The 19,600-nt window shown below is 31.4% G+C and overlaps 3 protein-coding genes across 6 annotated transcripts; 2 read left to right on the top strand and 1 right to left on the bottom strand.

Annotated features, from left to right (window-relative positions):
* The first annotated feature begins 4,069 nt into the window (after positions 1-4,069).
* LOC105801711 (ras-related protein RABA6b) lies at positions 4,070-6,316 on the top strand. Its single transcript, XM_012632946.2, has 2 exons — positions 4,070-4,516; positions 5,774-6,316. The coding sequence occupies exons 1-2, from the start codon at positions 4,287-4,289 to the stop codon at positions 6,207-6,209; spliced, it is 666 nt and encodes a 221-aa protein (XP_012488400.1). The 5' UTR covers positions 4,070-4,286; the 3' UTR covers positions 6,210-6,316.
* A 767-nt stretch (positions 6,317-7,083) lies between these two features.
* On the bottom strand, positions 7,084-11,467 carry LOC105801715 (uncharacterized). Of its 2 annotated transcripts, XM_012632955.2 has the most exons (10): positions 11,184-11,467; positions 11,016-11,085; positions 10,735-10,802; positions 10,207-10,268; positions 9,653-9,734; positions 9,327-9,560; positions 8,192-8,320; positions 8,057-8,118; positions 7,862-7,969; positions 7,084-7,438 (listed from the first exon to the last, which is right to left on the bottom strand). In XM_012632955.2, the coding sequence occupies exons 1-10, from the start codon at positions 11,232-11,234 to the stop codon at positions 7,423-7,425; spliced, it is 882 nt and encodes a 293-aa protein (XP_012488409.1). In that variant the 5' UTR covers positions 11,235-11,467; the 3' UTR covers positions 7,084-7,422. The 2 variants fall into 2 exon arrangements, with proteins under 2 accessions (XP_012488409.1, XP_052480010.1); XM_052624050.1 differs by lacking the exon at positions 11,016-11,085 and having other exon boundaries at positions 11,184-11,465.
* A 1,880-nt stretch (positions 11,468-13,347) lies between these two features.
* Positions 13,348-19,209, top strand: LOC105801714 (V-type proton ATPase subunit B 2). Of its 3 annotated transcripts, XM_012632954.2 has the most exons (16): positions 13,348-13,491; positions 14,211-14,277; positions 14,485-14,540; positions 14,817-14,915; positions 15,128-15,187; positions 16,293-16,404; positions 16,510-16,718; positions 16,896-17,024; positions 17,138-17,275; positions 17,503-17,653; positions 17,740-17,822; positions 18,157-18,204; positions 18,325-18,378; positions 18,460-18,543; positions 18,634-18,821; positions 18,956-19,209. In XM_012632954.2, exons 2-15 carry the CDS (start codon positions 14,220-14,222, stop codon positions 18,817-18,819), a joined length of 1,467 nt encoding a protein of 488 aa, XP_012488408.1. In that variant the 5' UTR covers positions 13,348-13,491; positions 14,211-14,219; the 3' UTR covers positions 18,820-18,821; positions 18,956-19,209. The 3 variants fall into 3 exon arrangements, with proteins under 3 accessions (XP_012488408.1, XP_012488407.1, XP_012488405.1); XM_012632953.2 differs by having other exon boundaries at positions 18,634-19,209; XM_012632951.2 differs by having other exon boundaries at positions 18,325-18,543; positions 18,634-19,209.
* Positions 19,210-19,600: the final 391 nt, after the last annotated feature.

The raw sequence follows: 19,600 nt of genomic DNA, 5'->3' as shown, positions 1-19,600 counted from the left end.
GTAGAGGACTTATGTTCTCTCGGGTCAGTAGTGACTGGTTTACTCAAGCTTGGGATGACTCGTTTGATTTGTATGAATTAATGATAAGCGAGATGGTATAGGTTAACTGGGAAGAACAAATTATGAGTGTGAGATTCAACGCACCCGTGCTTTCCATCTGGTTAACTCTTGTACCTATGACGTTTGTGTTTCTTCTTGTCACTTTTTTTTGGAATGACTTCACATTGTTTATTTGATACTATTTTCTTGGGTTTGTTTTCTTTTATGATCCTTAGCGTTGGATATATAATTGTTACAATGTATGTGTATTAATATATAAATCTATACTATATATTAATCACTTCAAGAAAATGTCTTTATTTTATAAACTAAATTGTATTGTTTTTAGAGTTTTTTTTGGTCATTTTTTAGGAAAACAAAAGTGTACACATAAAACAAGATTTGAACTCAATACTCTATTTTCAGTATTTATATTTACAAATTTCAACTAAAGCCTAATTTATTATTTATATCAATTTTTATAAATATATTTATTACATAATTTTGTTTTTCAATTACACCGTAATATTAAATAAATATATAATCAAGCCAGAATTGACCTCGGCAGGGACAATGGTCCTTTAAAATGGTAAATTATTATTTTAGTCTCTTAAATTTTTAAAATTATAAATTTATTTAACGATAAAAATCCACTCTGCACCTTCAAGATGAAAATTTTGAATTTAATTCTTTTAAAATTTTAAAACAACAAACACATACACAAATAAAATTGTACTTTAAACCCTTTAAGATTTTATAATTTAATTTTAACCTTTTCAAAGATAAACTTTTGAGAATCGAAACTTTATTCTTTTTCTTTTATCCACAGCTTCTCTAAAATATACATTGGATTAATATTTGTGCCAAACCTATACTTTTTGACTTCATATATCTGCACAAATTCTCTTAAACGTCAGAAATAATGTAATTAAGGCAAACTTGGTGTTGCGATGAATAATAATATCACTCATAAATGCAGGGTTAATTGGATTATCATATGGGTATATACATGTTCTTAATGAAAACATAAAATTGGAATTTAAAGATTACAGAGAAAAGAATAATTGTCACTAAAACAAGGAATCCAATCCCTAATTAAAATTACTTACTTAAACATGACATTATCCATTTAAATGCATTCTACTCACTTTCATTATTTATTTTACACCAAAATGAGTAATTTTTTGGACCAACATTCTTTTCATTTTGTTTATATATTTCAATCCATCGAATTGAGCGAAAATATTGAGTTAATTGCATATTGACGAGTTTTATTTTATCATCTTTAATTTAATTAAAATTTTAGAATTGAGTGAAATGAAATTCAAGTCGAACATAGTAAAACAAATTTGTTCCAATTAAATTTTTAAAAAATTAGCCATATTGAAATATTGTTGGCAATATGATTAAATTTCAAGTTAAAAGAACATAAATACCTTATAATAATTAATATGATAATTTATTTTGTTTAATGCCTCAAATTTATCATTTAGGAATTTTTGAAAAATATATAGTTTAACATTTATACATACTTAAAACTTTTCAATAGTTTTATTTTTATAAAATTTCAACAAAAATATTTCACAAATGTTTTGAATATTTGTAATTTTTAAAGGATCAATTTGCACATTTTAAAAACTATCAATGACTCAATGGATATTTCTATCAATTTGTTATTCGAGCTATTCAAAATATTTGAATTAATCAAGTTGTAAAATTCAACTCAATTCGAACTCACTAATTGTAATTTCAAAATCATTTTAAACTTGAGCTTTAAAGAGAAAATAGAGAATAAAAGTTGAGGTTCACACTTGAGATAATCATTGAATGCTTTTGCTGTTTTGTCTTTTGATGCCTTTTTCATAATTGGTGTTCCATTTGGTTTAAAGTAATCACTCTAATTTTGAACACAAATTAGTAGGTTTGAGTTGGCACCTTATGATTTAACTCGGTTGAGTTGAATTTGATTTGCATGTTTTAACTCGATACAGAAAATAGAATCATATTAAAAACTCTTAAATTATTTTTATTGTTGCATGCTTTCCTTTTCATTCAATAATATTAAAAAAAAGACTTGCAAGAGCATATAGATAAATAAACTGACTTAGGGTTAGCTTTCCAATGTTGTTGCACTCGATAAGTAATTAGCGTAAAAAGTATTTTTGATTGTTGTTAAAAATGTTGATTTTAAATACGATGTTGAAAGGTAAAAATAAGTTGACTTAAATGCGACTGACATAAAATATAAAATTTAAATAATTTTAAGTAATTACTATAAAGTATTTGTAAAATTTAATGAACAATACCAAATTACATGCTCATCGCTAAATGTTAAGTTCAAACTTATATATATATATATATATGGTTGGTATGGATTGATTTAGTTGTAAAATAAATATGATATGACAATCTATTAAACTTTAATTTGTAGGGATGAAATAAATGAGAGTATTTTGATAATTTTACATTTTGAGGTTGGGTCTAAAAATTAATTTGAAAATCATTTTTATTCCAAACTCACTTTATTCTTTTAGTTTGAGACACAAGGACTTGATTAGAACCAATTTTAACATTATATAATTTTGACCTTTAAATTTTTTAAAAAATTCTCTTATTTATTAATTTAGAAGGAATTAAAATTACGTATCAATTCCCATTGATGTAAAATAAAATAATTTATTTATTTTGAAAATAATTAAATAGTTAATTTAATAAATAGATTTTCAAGGAAAAAAAGATTCTAAAAAGTAATAACTCAAATTAATTTTTGTAAAAGGAGTATTAGTTAACTATTTATATGATGATTAACCATCATTTCTTTAGTATAATTCAACAACCACATGATGTCACGAAAAGCATATAGGAATAATAAAAGTTCTTCATCTTAACAAGAAAAGTTTAGATAAACAAATAATCTATAATTATACTTTTTGGTATTCTTCGTGTTCATTCAACGGTATACATTCAAGGTTCGTGGTTCTTCTTCCTAACAATGTTGTCTCTAAGGTTTGAACATGTGTCTCCCCTTAAGAATACAATCTGTCTTACCATTACATTCAACACTTGTTGGTAATTATATTTATATTTAAGCATTGATATTATGCGTCATTTGAACATCAACCAAGTTAAAAGAAATGCGCTTTTTAATTTTATCATTTAATATAAATATTATTTATTTTTTAAATTAACTTTTAATAAATATATTTATTACATAAATTTTTTCCCACAAATCTACCTCATTAGTAGGTGCTAACAAACACTAAAGAAACATCATATTGTTTCGAATCTTCATTTTTTTTTGGAAATATATGTATCCGCAGGGGCGAACCCAAAATGGAAATTTTACCTTTCAATCCTCTCACAAATAATAAGTTTATAAATAAATATAATTAAATTTATACTTTTAACTCTCAAAAATTGAAAAAAAAAAGAGATTATTTTAATCCTTTCAAAAATAATAAAATTATAATGTAATAAATGATTAAGGGTGAGTTTGGATAGGCGGTGCGTTTACCTGCGATTAGTGTAAAAACAGCGGTGGCGGTGAGATTAGATACTGTAGCGATACTGTAGCATGAGACAAAAAGTAAGCTAAACGCACCGCACCCAATCGCCCATCCAAACCCACCCTAAATCAGGGGTGGTTCTTAGGGGTAAGTAGAGGCTTTGGCCCCCTAAAATTGAAAATCATGCAATTTAGTCACTTTATGAATAATGAAAATTTAAGTTAATACATAGTAAAAATTATACTTTGGCCCCCTCAGAATATAAAAATTTATATTTAGTCCCTCTGAAAATGCTGAAATAAAAAATTAATAAATATTAAAAATTATATTTGGACATCTTAAAATTTTATAATTCAATTTCGATCCCCAACTAAAAAAAAATTGATTCTCAAAATATTATAATTCAATTCCAACTCCGAAAAAATTCCTAAATTCGCCCTTAAAAAAATGATTGACACACACATTGGGTATATACCTGTATCTGTAACCAACACTTAAATTCGAATGGTTTCACATGCAAACAATACCATACCCTCAAAAGCAAATAGCAAAAAGAAGTCATTGATTTGGAAATTGGAATCATATGTGTATATATATTCGTGTTTTAAAGACGCATCTAAATTGGTTTCTTCAATTCTTCAACTCCTTCATTTTGTTTGTTTTGGCTTTCTTTTCAACTTTTTTCCTTATCCTGAATAGTTTTAAAAGCTAGTATTTGTGGAGTACTATACGTATGTATGTATGTATGTATGTATGGCAGATTCATATGACGAAGAGTGTGATTACCTGTTTAAGGCAGTGTTGATCGGTGATTCTGCAGTTGGAAAATCGAATCTCCTCTCAAGGTTTGCTAAAGATGAATTCCGACTGGATTCCAAGCCTACTATAGGCGTTGAATTTGCTTATCGGAATGTTAAGATTGGCGACAGAGTTATTAAAGCTCAAATATGGGATACAGCCGGCCAAGAAAGGTAATTTTCACAATTCCAACTTATAATCTTCTTTTTTCGCTCTTCGTTCTTTGTATCCGTAAGATATGAGATGATCATCCTTCAATCATGCTTAATTTGACTGATAAACCAAATTTTGAACGAATGAATGAATTATTTGATCCATCAACTTGATCAAGTATTGTTTGAAAAAAAGTCCTCTTTGTTTGTTTAAGGAGAAGAATCGATGCTGATTGATTCAACTCACTAAAATTCAGCTAAAGCGAGACCACTGTGTCTAAACTCAGTGACTCAGTTAACTACTTTCCCTTTAGAAGCTATAGTTTCAAGCTACTTGCACGTTCCCATATATATATATTATATATATATGAGTAGTTGTGAGTTAACTCAGGGAAATCACAAGAACACGCTTCTTGCTGATGAACTGCTGAATACAAAGGAGACATTTTATCTTTAATCAATTGTGTAAATAATAATGTTTAATCAGTTTCGATTAATAAGATGATTAATTAGAACAAAATCCCCATTAAGGTTAGGCTAAGTACAAAAAAGTGTGTCAGCTTTGAAGCTTGTTTTCTGAATTGTTGCGAGTCCTAGTTACAGAGGAGATTGATAGGAGCTTCAGCCTGTTCTCACTGCACTTTGTTCAGTTTATGAACATTGAAAGTGAATGAGGTAGAAAAATGCTTCTTGCTTGCATCCAAGCGTCCTTGATTTTCCGGTATCTGTAATTTTTGTAATATTTAAATATAATTTTATACAATTGTTTTAAAATCCAAATTCATTTATTATTAATATTAATTTTGAGTATTACTATCCAAACTCAAATTTTGATAAAAAATAATATTATATATTAAAGAATGCTAAGTTGTAATTGATTTTAATCTTTTTAGATAAAATTTTCTTACATTTTTATTGTTTTAAAGCTGGTGTGGCTAATGAAATAACTAGATAGTTATACAATACACAAGGTGTGCCACATGTACCTCATGTCGATGTATAAGGATCGTTTTTAACAATAGCAGTAGATAAAATGTAATCCAACTCTTAATATAAGGGCCACCAAGGACGAAGGTAAAGGGAGCAAACAATGGCCTTTACCCCCTAGCCCTAATGGCTGATGCACTTAGACCCTCTAATAATTTATAATTCATCTCAACCCCTAAAACAACTTTCTTACTTTGTCTGAGACTTCCATTATACTGTTACAACAAAATAAACTATATTCCTTCACACTTGTTTATGTACTTAAAGAATGCAAAATGTACATGGATGTAGGTTTAGAGCAATTACAAGTTCATACTATAGGGGAGCATTGGGGGCATTGTTAGTGTACGATATAACCCGAAGAACAACGTTCCAAAACGTGAAGAAATGGATGCATGAGCTAAGAGAATTTGGAAATTTGGAAATGGTGATTGTGCTTGTTGGGAACAAATCGGATTTGAGTGAGTCCAGGCAAGTAAGCGAAGAAGAAGGAAAGAAAATAGCAGAGATGGAAGGTTTATTTTTCATGGAAACATCTGCTTTACGAAATTTGAACGTGGAAGAAGCGTTTTTAAGAATGATCTACAAAATTCATGAAACCACAATGAGTCAGAAATGTTTAGATGTTAATATGAAAGAATCAAATGTTGTTGGGGCTGGAAAAGAAATAATCACCATTGATGAAGTCACTGCTACTAAACACTCAAATAATTGTTGTTACAGGTGACTGCCTTTTTTCCCTCCATAACTTTTAGTGTAAATTTTCATGCATCCCGCTTGTGTGTGTGTGTGTGTTTTTTCCTTTTAAAATAAGGCTGCTGCAATTTCAATTTATTCAAATTTTATTATATTTATTATTATTTAAAAACTTAATTGAATTAATATTACTCATCAATCAATCATATTCTAACTCAATTGAGAAATTATTAATCTAACTCTGAATTATATTTTTATGACAACATTTTTGTTCTTTTACATTTTCATATAAAATTAATAAAAATTCACACATATTCAGAGTTAAACCTAACATCATCATGTCTAAATTTTAACATAATCCAATAAATATATTTTTACATGCCGTAAAACCCTACCGTGTCCAAGCTTCGATCTGAAAACCAAATTTACCATTTTTTATTACTTAAATATAGTAAAAAAATTTATATGGATAATTCTATATTTTAGAATTAAATTTAAATAATAAATTAAATTTTAGATCAAACCAATTTTCAGAAATCTATCCAAGAAATTAAACGGATCAGAGACACTGTATGCATAGTTGCATACAACGAATTGCAAATTCATGTTCTGCTTTTAATACTCGTATCCATTAGAACAGAATGTGATTCCATCAATGAAATCACAATATTGTAGTAATTTGCTTTCTTTTGTATCACATATAAATATGCATATATGTGATACAAAGATCAATTATACATCCGAATTACTTTGTATAAAAATGATATAATATCCCCATCTTAGCCTGGCGGACCTTTTATGGGGGGCATAATTACACCAAAATTTGTTCCGCAAGTAATAATAAATTTCAGAATCTCAAATGCATGAACGAAATGCAACGATATGAAATAACTGGATTGTACCTATTTCTGTTCATAATGTAACGTTTATTTAATAAATCCCACTGAAAATATTTTATTATGTTGGTAACATTTATTCAACATAACCACCATAGTTGACCATTCCAGAGTCTAAAATACATGCATGAAATGCTCCACAAACTCAAGTTTTGAACATGCATGCGTATTTGCACAGAAAAAGTAACAAATACAAAGTTCAAAACATAGCAACAATGGGACCATTACCACAACTGCTTTACCTTTAAGATCCTATTTGCCTCCATCAGAAACGTGCCAGTAAAGTTACAAAACCTCGTCTACGACCTCGCGAATCCCAAGATAACGAAGCACAACTCAACTTCTGTTCTATCCTAGCTTCGTACTGCAAAAACGGAAAATGATATAAAAACTCTTGAATCAGGTAGTCATTGAACCATGTAATATTTTTTTTATTGGACAATCCAGGCAACTGAAATGAAAGCTTTGAGATGTGAACCAAGCTAAGATGGTACTCTAGACCTTCGAATTCCATATTCGTTCCTAGAGCTTAAAAGGTTTTAGTCACATTACAAACCACATAAGAGTTCTGTTATGTCATGTTCTAGCAGTGTTGGCAATGCCATAAGGTTAATCAGCACGCTGCATTGGTGAAGTACAATATGCTCTTCCACTTTTGTACCCTAAGACTAAATTTCTTGTCTAATGGACATGACGGACAAAAGACTAACTTTCTAGTGGAAAACAGATTTAAGAGTGTATAACATCCCAAAAGTGACAACTAACAAAAGAAAAGATTTAGTCTCACCGGTTTCTGTTTAAATAACGGTTGTAGATAGGAAATTCAAAGAGAAAAACGGCTTTGAACCAATACGGCAGGTTTCCATATATTGATCGTGGCAGTGGAATAAGAGCGCTGAAATAAGAAAATGTTAAGACTCAGTAACTCCGGCCTCCACTTCATACTTCAAGAGATTAAACGATGGAAGAAGCGATGACTAACCTAGTTCTTTTCTTGTAAACTCTATATGCTTCCACATTACCAAACTTCTTGTCTCCTGACTTCTGTGTGTCCATAGATGTAAGATAAAATCAGTATATTGCACCAAAAAGAAACACTGAAGCAAGGAAAACAAACCTCGAGAATTGTTAGGCCGCTAACAAAAAGCAGCAGCAATGTCAAAAAGACTGGCCCGATGAGTACAAGCCATTCAGCACCTTCAATTATGGGAAGAGAGGCCACAAAGTATCCCCAGGTAAGTAAAATCTGGCAAAAGATATTTGTTAAGAATTATTTAGAAAATTATTAAGGAAAAGCAAAGCGTCAATGCTTTAGGGGCTCTGATATAATGGGGTTCAACTCTATTTTCTCTTCAACCAAAAAATTATGTCTTGTCAATCAGACGAAGTGAGGAGATCCTTATTGCATTGAATATAACCCCCAAACCCACATCTCTCAATTACTTGAATCCCAAGTCACCTATTTGAGCGAGATTCTACTCAGTCACCTAACTAAAAGGTAATTCTTTGATATTCCCAACTCTTATAGCCTACATTTGTAGGTGTACAAGAAATGGTACATAAGCACATATATGGAGATTAGATCCAGTCCTAACTATGAAATGTAAGCTAGGTAGATATATTGTTAGATAGAAAGGATGTCGAAAAGCAAATAAAATTTTCAGTATTTTTTTGCTAAAGGTGAACAACAGGGTTTTGGACAGAAGTGAAAGATTAAACCTACTTTGTTCCAATCTAGAGGTCAGTAAGGTCTATTGTGCGCACCAGAAAGCCTTAGATGAGCCTACTGCCCTTAATATCTGAGAATCACATGATTGAACAATGAAACAGGAGCTCAAGAAAGACAGCATGATAGAGTATGAAAGCTAACAGGGCCAAAATGAAGTAGGCTCTCAATCTCTATGTTGCTCCGACTCTTCATTTTTGTTGAAGTACCCATGTCTGACGCTCATACCCAATGTATATCGGGACATGAGTATGGACATCTGACTCTCTAAGCTGAATACATGGCAAAATTTAGAAAAAAGTAAACATACTCATGTGGACATATACCCATACCAGACACTTATATAAGTCTGACTAACATAGCTTAATCCCACAATCAGTAAGCATTTGGGACGCTAAAATAAAACAAGCACTATTAGCTAGACTCATCTCTAAGTAAGCATACAACCAGACGCATAAGAAAGTCAAAGCACTTTTTCAGAATTTCTTAGTTGTTTACTGGTGCACTGGAAAATTATGATGCTCACATCACCAAAATAGTTTGGGTGGCGAGAGTATTTCCATAGTCCGATTTCGCACCACTTTCCTTTGCTTTCTGGAGAATTCTTGAAAGAAAATTTGTCCTTATCAGCTAAAATTTCAACAATGGTACCCAAAAACCACATAATCCACCCTATGATGTCTTCGGCCTGAATGGATGGATCTTTGTCACTTGCATTAACCACTGTTACAGGTAAAGTCACAGTCCACACCCAAAGACCCTGAGATGCATGCAAAGATTGGGATACATTAGTTTTAAAATCTAACCCAATAAACAACAAAGAAATAGCTGTGATCAGAAGGATAAAAGAACCTGAAATATAAAGAAAACTGCTAAGTTCCCCACATTATGGCGCATCCTATCATAACGCTTATCCTCCCCCCATCGCAAAATTCTGATCACCATTGTGTCACAAAAGCATAATTTTGAAAATATATTACACATAAGAGGAACTGTTACAAAAAGCATTAATTGTACACTATATGGGCATATGCTACAAGAGCCACAATCAGTAAGATATAAAGATGAGATGGAACATTTGGTAGTTAAAAGTAGCATGCCAGCTAAGTGCCTAATGTTCACCTGATTTTTCTGAAAACAGAAGAGACCCTTCCAATGCTTGAGGCATCATGTTAATCCTACCACAGACCCGAGGGAATACAGGTCTCTGGATGGTCTATTCCGTGCAAATGGAAATAATTATAACGGTAATATTATTACCTACCAGCTGTAAATTTTACATGAATTACACAAAATGGAACATCACACAAACCAATTATGAACAAGCTATCATCATGAAAGACTAAATACATGGTGCTAAAATCTTGGAGAGAATAGTGTTTTTATGAACTTCCATACTATCATACCTAAAAAAGAGATATAGTGCCAATCGTGTGCTCCATATTACTATCATCGCCGTCAGGACTACCTGGAAAACAGAGCCGCAAAATCACTATGGAGAAAATATGTCCACAAAACATTATTCTAGGGTGAAAGTCACACAGCAGCTTCAGGCCATTCAAATGGAAAGGAAAAAGTCAAGAAATCTCTACAGTGTCATAAGAATTATGATTTGGTTAGTTCTAGTTTCTTATGATACAGAGATTTCAGGCATTTTCTTTTCCATCTGCATTTGCAAATTCACACATGATAGAAACTGTTAGGTGAAAAAGATACATCCCAATAACAAACTTCTTGAATAGCTTGAGCAAGCTAAGGATTAACAAAAATCAACCGAATTAAATTAAAGGATCAAAAGTGTTTTAATTAAATTCATATGAGAATCATAATCTAACAGAGATCAAGTACATATATTCCATGATGATTTCGGAGATGATATAAGCCTTTGTCAATCTATTTTCATCTTATAAAGTCAGAAAACGACTCTCGATTACCTGTCGTAAATGCCATGATCCTTTTTTAACCAGAGTCAATAAAGCGATTATCACGAAATTCGTGCTTCCTGGTAAAAAAACAACAACGATATCTTTAAAAACAACTTAAAAAATTCAGCAATCGATGAATCAAGAAAAAAACTAAGTTAGCATTTGAAGAATCCTATGAATTGCTAAATCAATCTACCCAGAAGATTAAAAATATTCTCGATCTTAGCTCTAAATTCTAAAATAATAGTAGAAAAGAACATTAAAATAAGTTAAACATACGGATTGCGTACCTGCAAAATCAGTCAGTTTATCAAACTGGAAAACAGCCGCGATTAAAAAGAAAAATAACTGATACCCCGCCTAAACATCAAAATGAACCAAAGAATCAACTCTATATAATTTGAAATTAAAAAAAAAAAACACTAAAGAAGCTGAAATAAGGGAAAATAAAATCATACTGTAACAGTAGCAGTTAGAGATAAGAACTCCTTGTCTGTATCAGTCAACATTTTGCTTGATGAATCAACAAGAGATAAGAAAAGGGTGGATTCTTTTGGATCATCTAAAAATCTCTTAGGGTTCGATTAATATTTTTATGTTTATATAATACTAATAAGTCAATGTGCAATGGGTACAAGTATAACTTGACCTAAAATAAAATACAGAAAAAAAAAAGTGTTTTGGCGACCGGAAAGTCACGACAAGTTCCTGTATCGAAATTTGTGGGAAAGATAACGTCCAGGCGTGTTAGGTGAAGATTTGCTTCTGTTTTTTTTTTTAATATAAATATTTTACTTCGGATTTTTAAATTGTTTACTTTTATTTTGTTTAAATTGTAAAATTAGTTGTTATTTTGATATAAATATTAATTTTATTTTAATGATGCTCCTTATTTTATGATTTTTAATATCACATTTTTAAAAAATTAGCAACTTAGGGTATGTTTGGATCACAATTTAAACCAAAATTAATATTTTTATGTTTGAATAATTCTATTTAAAATAATTTTTTGTTTGTTAAGTTTTCTTCAAAATAATTTTTAGAGGTTGCTTTTAAGAAATAAATACAATTTAGGTTTTTTATAAAATATTATAGAAGTATTTCCTTGTGGTAACCCAATTTTATTTTACAATAAGATCATATTTTGTAATAATTACTATTTTATATAAACTTAATAATAAACAATATCCTTTCATAATGGTCGCCTGTTTGATCGTATGTAACCAATGCATAACAACCTCATAGAACTTCAATCAATAGAATATCATATCATAACCATGTAATAGTATGCAAGCAATAACTAACATGTAAGCCAACCAAGTGAGCAACCTACATTCTATATTGTCAGTGACATGACACTACCAAGCAAAGAAAACTGCATTATACATATCATAGCACACGAGGAATAAAGAATCTCTCTTTCTTCCTTGAATATCCAAGCATAAATATTTTATTCCTCCAAGAAACTCAAAGTCCCCTACTTTCCCCTTCTTCCCTTTTCCTCTTCTTTAACTTTTTATTTCGACTTTTTGCTTGTCACGAGTGAATTGATGTTCCAATCTCGACCATATTTTTTTCTTGTCTCCTCCTTATTGATTTCCTATATCAACAATAACCAATTAAAAAATGGTTGAATTTAAGTATTTATTTTTATTGTTATAATTTATACTAGATCACATCACACCTATAATATGGATGAAAAATAAATTTATTTAACAAATTAATATAAATAACGAATGATTTTTTAATTTATTGGTAAAGTAAACTTATTGTATAATAAAGAGGAGCCAAAATCTTATTATGTTTGCAATTTTCTATATAAAACATATAAAATACAAAAATACATTTAAGATAATACAATTTATTTTTAAGTGAGAGTATTTTTTATATATTATCAACTTAATTGGTACTTAGTTAAATTGTGATACCGACTCAATAAACATAAACAAAAATATTTGGTAAAGTACAGTTATTGTATACTAAAAATTCTATCATACGTGTATATGTAACACAAATGTATGTTTAATAATAACATATGTAAATAATGATACATTATGTTTGAAACTAATAAAAGCAACACATGTGCTTTATGAATGAAATCACAATTAAAAATTAGTTTAAATTGTGAGTAAAAGAAATTTAAATAGGTAAATACATTGGACTAAAATTTTTAATGCGCTCTAATTATTTATCATTGTATTGTTATTGTTTTTGAGTTGGTATCAAATTGACTTGTGAGATTAACCCACTCAACGATATTAGCAATATACATATACATATAAATAATATGGATGAAACAATTTGTGTAATAACATTAAATTGTATAAAAATATTAAAATATAGTTTTAATTAAAATGTTAAAGAAAATAATTTATAAATATCAGTAGTATGAGTTCAAATATTAATATTTACAATTTTCATTAATCGAGTTACCATCGAGTTGAACACTTAAATAATAATATAGATTAAAATTTATAAATTCAAATTTATATTTTTTATTTTGCTATGAGAAAAGTACTTTAAAATAATACATTTTATTTTCTAAAATTAAATTATTTTCCTAAATTACCAACTAAATTAATACCCTATTAATATTTGATACCAACTCAGCCCCTTTATAATAATAAGTTCGGAGGATAATTAACTTTTAACATTCCTTGTTCCCGTATAATTATTTACTGAAAGATACTGTTAATCCCTGTTTATACTTGTCTCTCTTTTTCTCTACTTTGCAGTTTTCTCGTGAATACAGAACAACACAAAAAGGTAAGTTCCTTTTTCTTTTAATTTGTAATTTTGCTGTTTTAGATCTCATTTTCCCTTCAATTAATTATAGTTATTTTCAGGTTTGTTCCTTTTAATCTAATTGTACGATATTCAGTTCCACTCGATCCGTTCATCTACTGATTTTACCTATAAGGCTATAACTTTTTTTCCTCCGTTTAATCTTATTGTGTTTATTTGATTTTGATCGATTCTTAGCATAAGAAGTGTTTACTTTTTTTATTCTTCGAGTTTCTTTGTAAGAAATGTTACCTTTGATACTTGGATTCTGTTTGGCCACTGAGAAATTGAAAGGAAACAAATAAAAAGGAATTTTGATTTTAATTCTAGTTATGTTTGAACCATTTCTAAGCAGTCAAGTTCCATGATCTGTTGCTTATCTTATTTGTTTAGTAAAGCGAAGCAGAGTTTAACTCTCTAACTTTGAAACAAAGCTTTGATTTTTGTGATTTTAGAATGATGTGATTAATAGATTATACATTCCAGGTTCTGGTTAAGATTAACGGCGTGTTTTAAATAAAAAAAACCCCGGGCTGTTGGAGGGAAGAGAGCCTGATTAATTAATATCAAGTTTGTGTATATATATATATATTTACAGAGTGTTTGAGACTTGAGAGTGAAAATTCGGTCTTTTGTTTTTAATTTAATTTAATTTTCTATTTTTTTCAGAGTAATGAATTTTATGTCTTGTTTGTTCGCAGACTTACCAGATGGGCAAGGCAGAAAACAACCATAACATGGAGGAGGGAACGCTAGAGATCGGCATGGGTAAATTTTATTGCTTTATAAGCATTTTAATTTGCTTATGTTCAATTGAATTCATGTTTTATATATGATTTGAGTGCTTTGTTTAATAATGAGGGAGAAATTGTTGGTACCTTTGGTTAAGCAGCCACATGCATTGCAACAAGGACTTGTTCCATGAAAGAAGCCTTATCATTAATGATCATCTTTCTTTTTGTGAGATAATTGCAGAATATAGAACTGTTTCCGGAGTGGCTGGGCCATTGGTAATCCTTGATAAAGTGAAGGCAAGTTCTGGTTTTCTTGCTCATTATCTAGTAACCTTTGAACTACTTGTGTTTGATACCTGTTTTCAACACATATTACTGAACATAGTTATGCAGATATGACCCGTAGGAACCCTCCAAATACATGGGAAAACTTTAAAAAAACTGAACATATCTGTGATGGAAACACGTATATGGCTGTCACACCCAAGTTCGAGTAACATAGCTAGTAACATTCTCATTCTTATTTAATTTTGATTTCAAATCTTCTTCATTCGGGGTTCTTGCTTTCTCCAGGGACCCAAGTATCAAGAAATTGTTAATATTCGTTTAGGGGATGGAACAACCAGACGTGGTCAAGTCCTAGAAGTTGATGGAGAAAAGGCCGTTGTTCAGGTAATTTTTATCTCAGTTTATCTTGTATTCCTTTATAATCATGAATCCCTATTTGTGCTCATGCCAAAAGGAAAAATATTAACTTTTTCACCGTGCAAAATGCGGGCCTTCTGTTATGGTGCTAGTTTCTATACTTTAATTGGTGCAACAATTTTATCAACAGAGGATCCATGTATTCTTTGTATGCTCTACTTATATGGCACCTTGGCTAGGTATTTGAAGGAACATCTGGAATTGACAACAAATATACGACTGTGCAATTTACAGGAGAGGTATGTAACCTCCTCCTTTCCTACATTTAAGATTAATCCTTATCTTGCACTTGTAAGTTTGATATGCAAAATAGCTTCCCTTAAAGACACAGCCAGAAAATAATTGAAGTAGCTTCTTTCCTGTCAGGAAATTGTTGCCTGATTTTATGGCTTTAGACATTAGGACAAATAGTGATGCATTTTAGTTGTTTCTTAAATCTTTAGGTACATGGTTTTGAAATAAACTAGAGGGGAAATAAATCTTGTTGTTACTAGACGTCGGAGACAAATTATTTAGTGTGGTAAGCTAAGATTTTAGTTTGGCATGATACTGGCTGTTTTGGCTGTTAATATTGTAAAAGTTATTTTCCTAAGTATATGTCATCAGCCTCTTTATGGTCTCTCAAAGCAAATTAATATTTTGGCTGGTATTCATATTTCTGCCTACTGAATGTCTTGCAAACTTTGGAAAGGATATTACAGACCAGGTCATGTTGGTAGAGAAACCATAAGAGAGTGATTTTTCTCGTGCTGTATGATGGTTAATAATAGCAGCCTGTTACTTATTTGTGTTTCTTATGAAGGTTTGTTTTCCCATACCCGGCCTTGCTGATTACAAGGTTTAGGCAATCAAGCCTTTACAGTGGACTTGTTACTGTTTAGTGGTATTTTAGACACAATAATAGTTGGTCACTGGCAGCTTAGCCATTTTATGCACTTGTTCCTGTGCCCATAGAGAAGGGGGGAAAATTGACCATTTATAATCATTATACTTCGTGTGATTATATCATGCAACTGTAGAGGTTTCACAAGGGTTTGTTTGGTTTTTAAATGTGGTATATGCTTAAATAATAAAAAGCTACGTATAGAGGGAAACGCTGGCAGAGTTTTATGTCATCTTTTAGATAGTGGTTAGGATTGCTGTTTGCTGCTTAATGATTCTTTCGAATCATTGCAAAGAAATGCCTAATTCTTATGATACTGTAGAAACCATGGTAGCAAGGTAGAAGAGAACTGAGAAGAGTTTGTTTTAGTTGTATTTAGGAAAAGTATTTCATTTTTCCCTGCATTTTTTTCTGTTCTTTTCAACTCATTTGCCAGTATCTTTCTTCTAACTATTTTGTAGGTTTTGAAAACTCCTGTTTCTTTGGATATGCTTGGGCGCATTTTCAATGGCTCTGGAAAGCCAATCGATAACGGGCCACCTATCTTGCCTGAAGCATATTTGGATATTTCTGGTAGGCAGTGTTGTGGAGTGAATGAGACTGGAACCATACAAGTTGCTTCTAATCATAAGTTTGTTGATTGCTGTATTACTTATCCTTCATTTTACTATTTTGTAGGGAGTTCTATTAATCCTAGTGAGAGAACCTATCCTGAAGAAATGATACAGACAGGGATTTCAACAATTGATGTTATGAATTCAATTGCTAGAGGGCAAAAGATCCCCCTCTTTTCTGCTGCTGGTCTTCCCCATAATGAAATTGCTGCTCAGATCTGTCGTCAGGCTGGTTTGGTGAAACGATTGGAGAAGGCTGGGAATCTTCTTGAGGTAAAGTTTATGTATTAATATAGATTGGCTTGTTATAATATAATATTATGACATCCTTGATAGTTTAAATAAGTGAACATGCTAACATTTGTATATGCATGGCTTGTAGATTCTTTTGTGCCCTTACCATGAGGTTTGTAGAAAGCTGATTGTTTCACTAACCTGATGATTTTTCAGGATGGTGAAGAAGATAATTTTGCCATTGTGTTTGCGGCTATGGGTGTAAACATGGAAACTGCACAGTTTTTCAAACGTGATTTTGAGGAAAATGGCTCAATGGAGAGAGTGACCCTTTTCCTAAACCTGGTATGTTTCAATTTGAGATAGAAATGCTTTACCCTTTTTTTTTTTACATGAGAAATGTGGGTTGGAAAAATATATTTATAGCCTGAAAATACCTTCTACTTTCTCCTCTACAGGCTAATGACCCCACAATTGAACGTATTATTACTCCTCGTATTGCTCTCACTACTGCTGAATATCTGGCATATGAATGCGGGAAGCATGTTCTTGTGATTCTTACAGACATGAGTTCTTATGCTGATGCTCTCCGTGAGGTAATGAAAAGCAACCAAATCTCCCTTATGCAATCTCTTTAGTGCATGGCTACCAGCTCTTGAAGCCAGAGCTCCATAAATCTGTTTGTGATATTCGTCAAAATCTCTTTTACTACTGGTTTCTTTTTAATTCGGGTTTTTTTTTTCTTTTTCTAAATTACCTTAAATTTCTGCGGTTGTATAGAAAATTATGCTCTGTGTGAGACAAACTACTATTGCTACTGCAGGTTTCTGCTGCCCGAGAAGAAGTGCCTGGAAGACGTGGATATCCTGGGTACATGTATACTGATTTGGCCACAATATATGAGCGAGCTGGAAGAATTGAAGGGCGAAAGGGTTCCATCACGCAAATTCCAATTCTTACTATGCCAAATGACGGTAATGTATCTTTTAACTATATCAAAATTTAGCACAGAGCCCCAGAAACAATTGCTTTATGGCATTTCTATTTATTGTTTTGACAGATATTACCCATCCAACTCCGGATCTTACTGGATATATCACAGAGGGGCAAATATACATTGACAGGCAGCTCCATAATAGACAGGTAAATTCGAAATTAGCTTTTACAGACTATCAAACTTGTGCATCGCGGAGTTCTTCAGGTCCACAAATTATACCCTTTTTCTCATCAATATGTGCATGGAATTTTATTTCTAATATGGTATTTTACTTGAACACGCAAAAGGAAAGGTATTTTACTTAGGGAACTGTATCTTCTCCATTGGTATTTTGCTTTAGTATATTTCTAATAGTGACTTGGTTGAACATGGTTACTTAATTGGACTGATTTCAGAGTCAACAATATTCTCTATACCTGTTTTTAAAGAGTGTAGTTGACCTATGTCAATAAATAAATTCTTTGCCTCTGAATTGGACAGATATACCCACCAATCAATGTGCTTCCATCGCTTTCTCGTCTGATGAAGGTGAGGATGGCACACATTTATTTAAGATCTTGATTATAATGAAATATATTGCATCAATCAATATTTTTACAAATCATGACTTGCTATGAAGTATAATTGTTGTTCTCTCTTATTTGGCAGAGTGCCATTGGTGAGGGGATGACACGCAGGGATCATGCTGACGTGTCTAACCAGGTCTGGTTGCAACATCAATCCTTTATTCGATGTAAAAGGCATCTAATATCTGTTTTTGTTTCTCAATCCTTGAACTTTCAGTTGTATGCAAATTATGCCATCGGGAAGGATGTTCAGGCTATGAAAGCTGTGGTTGGAGAAGAAGCTCTTTCGTCCGAGGATCTGGTTACACTCTCTTTCACATTTCCTCCATAATTTTCTTGCACCGTTGTTTGGTCAAGTAGTTTCTTAACCTAATCTGATATCCTCTAACAGCTATACTTGGAGTTCTTGGATAAATTCGAGAGGAAATTTGTGACGCAAGGAGCATACGACACTCGCAACATCTTTCAGTCACTTGATTTGGCGTGGACACTGCTTCGTATATTTCCTCGTGAACTTCTTCACCGTATACCTGCGAAAACTCTCGACCAGTACTACAGTCGAGATGCAGCTAATTAAAGGTGACACAAATTCCTGTCCTAAATTGCCATTGCCTCTATCTCCATCATGGTTGGTCTAGTTTTACAAGTTGCTTGTTTGCCCTTTTTTTTTTCTTCTCCTGTTTTAATTCATAAGTTGCCTGCCATCTGCTCAGATAATAATGGTTGAATACCAGCGAGAATTTGCAGCTTTTCTGCTTGTAAGCAGAGATACCAAATAAATATTCTTTTGGAACGGTAAAATATGGGGATAGGAATTTTTTTGTTATTTACTTTTGGCAACCAAACCGATTTGGGGTTTTACTTTACATTGATGAGAAAATACAGTCCATTACCAGTGAATTTTAGCTGTTTTTCTTTTGGGGTTTTACTTTACATTGATGAGAAAATACAGTCCATTACCAGTGAATTTTAGCTGTTTTTCCATTTCTTTGTTTATCATGTATTTGTATTATATCTAAAATAGGAAATGGGAATCGGAATCAGAATATAATCACATGATCCAAAATGATTTAAGTTTGAATATAAATTACTATGTCTTTTAAGAAAGAAAATTACTTATTTGGATTATTAGCAAAGAAATAACAAAAATTATAAATAGTTATTCACATAATATATAAAACTGCACGATGGAAAATCATTGACTGGTTGGACTGAAAATTGACAGGAGTATCGGTTCGAAATAAGTGATCAGATCGATCGTCAGATCGGTTGAACTGAAGGTCGAATAACAAATTAATTAAACTGAATAAATTATTTGAATCGAAAATTGGTGTAAATACGAGTTTAAAATCTGATTT

This window comes from Gossypium raimondii, chromosome 11 (genome assembly GCF_025698545.1).
Source record: "Gossypium raimondii isolate GPD5lz chromosome 11, ASM2569854v1, whole genome shotgun sequence".
Lineage (NCBI taxonomy): Eukaryota > Viridiplantae > Streptophyta > Magnoliopsida > Malvales > Malvaceae > Gossypium > Gossypium raimondii.
This window is presented reverse-complemented; position numbering and strand designations above follow the sequence as displayed.

What these genes read in the sequence shown, in the direction of transcription:
- LOC105801711 (XM_012632946.2), top strand. Translation starts at nt 4,287, where the DNA reads ATGTATGTATGTATGGCAGATTCATATGACGAAGAGTGTGATTACCTG. An exon ending in GATACAGCCGGCCAAGAAAG is followed by an intron (nt 4,517 to 5,773) that starts GTAATTTTCACA and finishes ACATGGATGTAG; the next exon opens with GTTTAGAGCAATTACAAGTT.
- LOC105801715 (XM_012632955.2), bottom strand. Translation starts at nt 11,234, where the DNA reads ATGTTGACTGATACAGACAAGGAGTTCTTATCTCTAACTGCTACTGTT. An exon ending in GCACTATATCTCTTTTTTAG is followed by an intron (nt 9,735 to 10,206) that starts GTATGATAGTAT and finishes AATGGTGATCAG; the next exon opens with AATTTTGCGATGGGGGGAGG. An exon ending in CAGTTTTCTTTATATTTCAG is followed by an intron (nt 9,561 to 9,652) that starts GTTCTTTTATCC and finishes CATGCATCTCAG; the next exon opens with GGTCTTTGGGTGTGGACTGT.
- LOC105801714 (XM_012632951.2), top strand. Translation starts at nt 14,220, where the DNA reads ATGGGCAAGGCAGAAAACAACCATAACATGGAGGAGGGAACGCTAGAG. An exon ending in GAGAAAAGGCCGTTGTTCAG is followed by an intron (nt 14,916 to 15,127) that starts GTAATTTTTATC and finishes CACCTTGGCTAG; the next exon opens with GTATTTGAAGGAACATCTGG. An exon ending in GGCAGCTCCATAATAGACAG is followed by an intron (nt 17,823 to 18,156) that starts GTAAATTCGAAA and finishes TGAATTGGACAG; the next exon opens with ATATACCCACCAATCAATGT.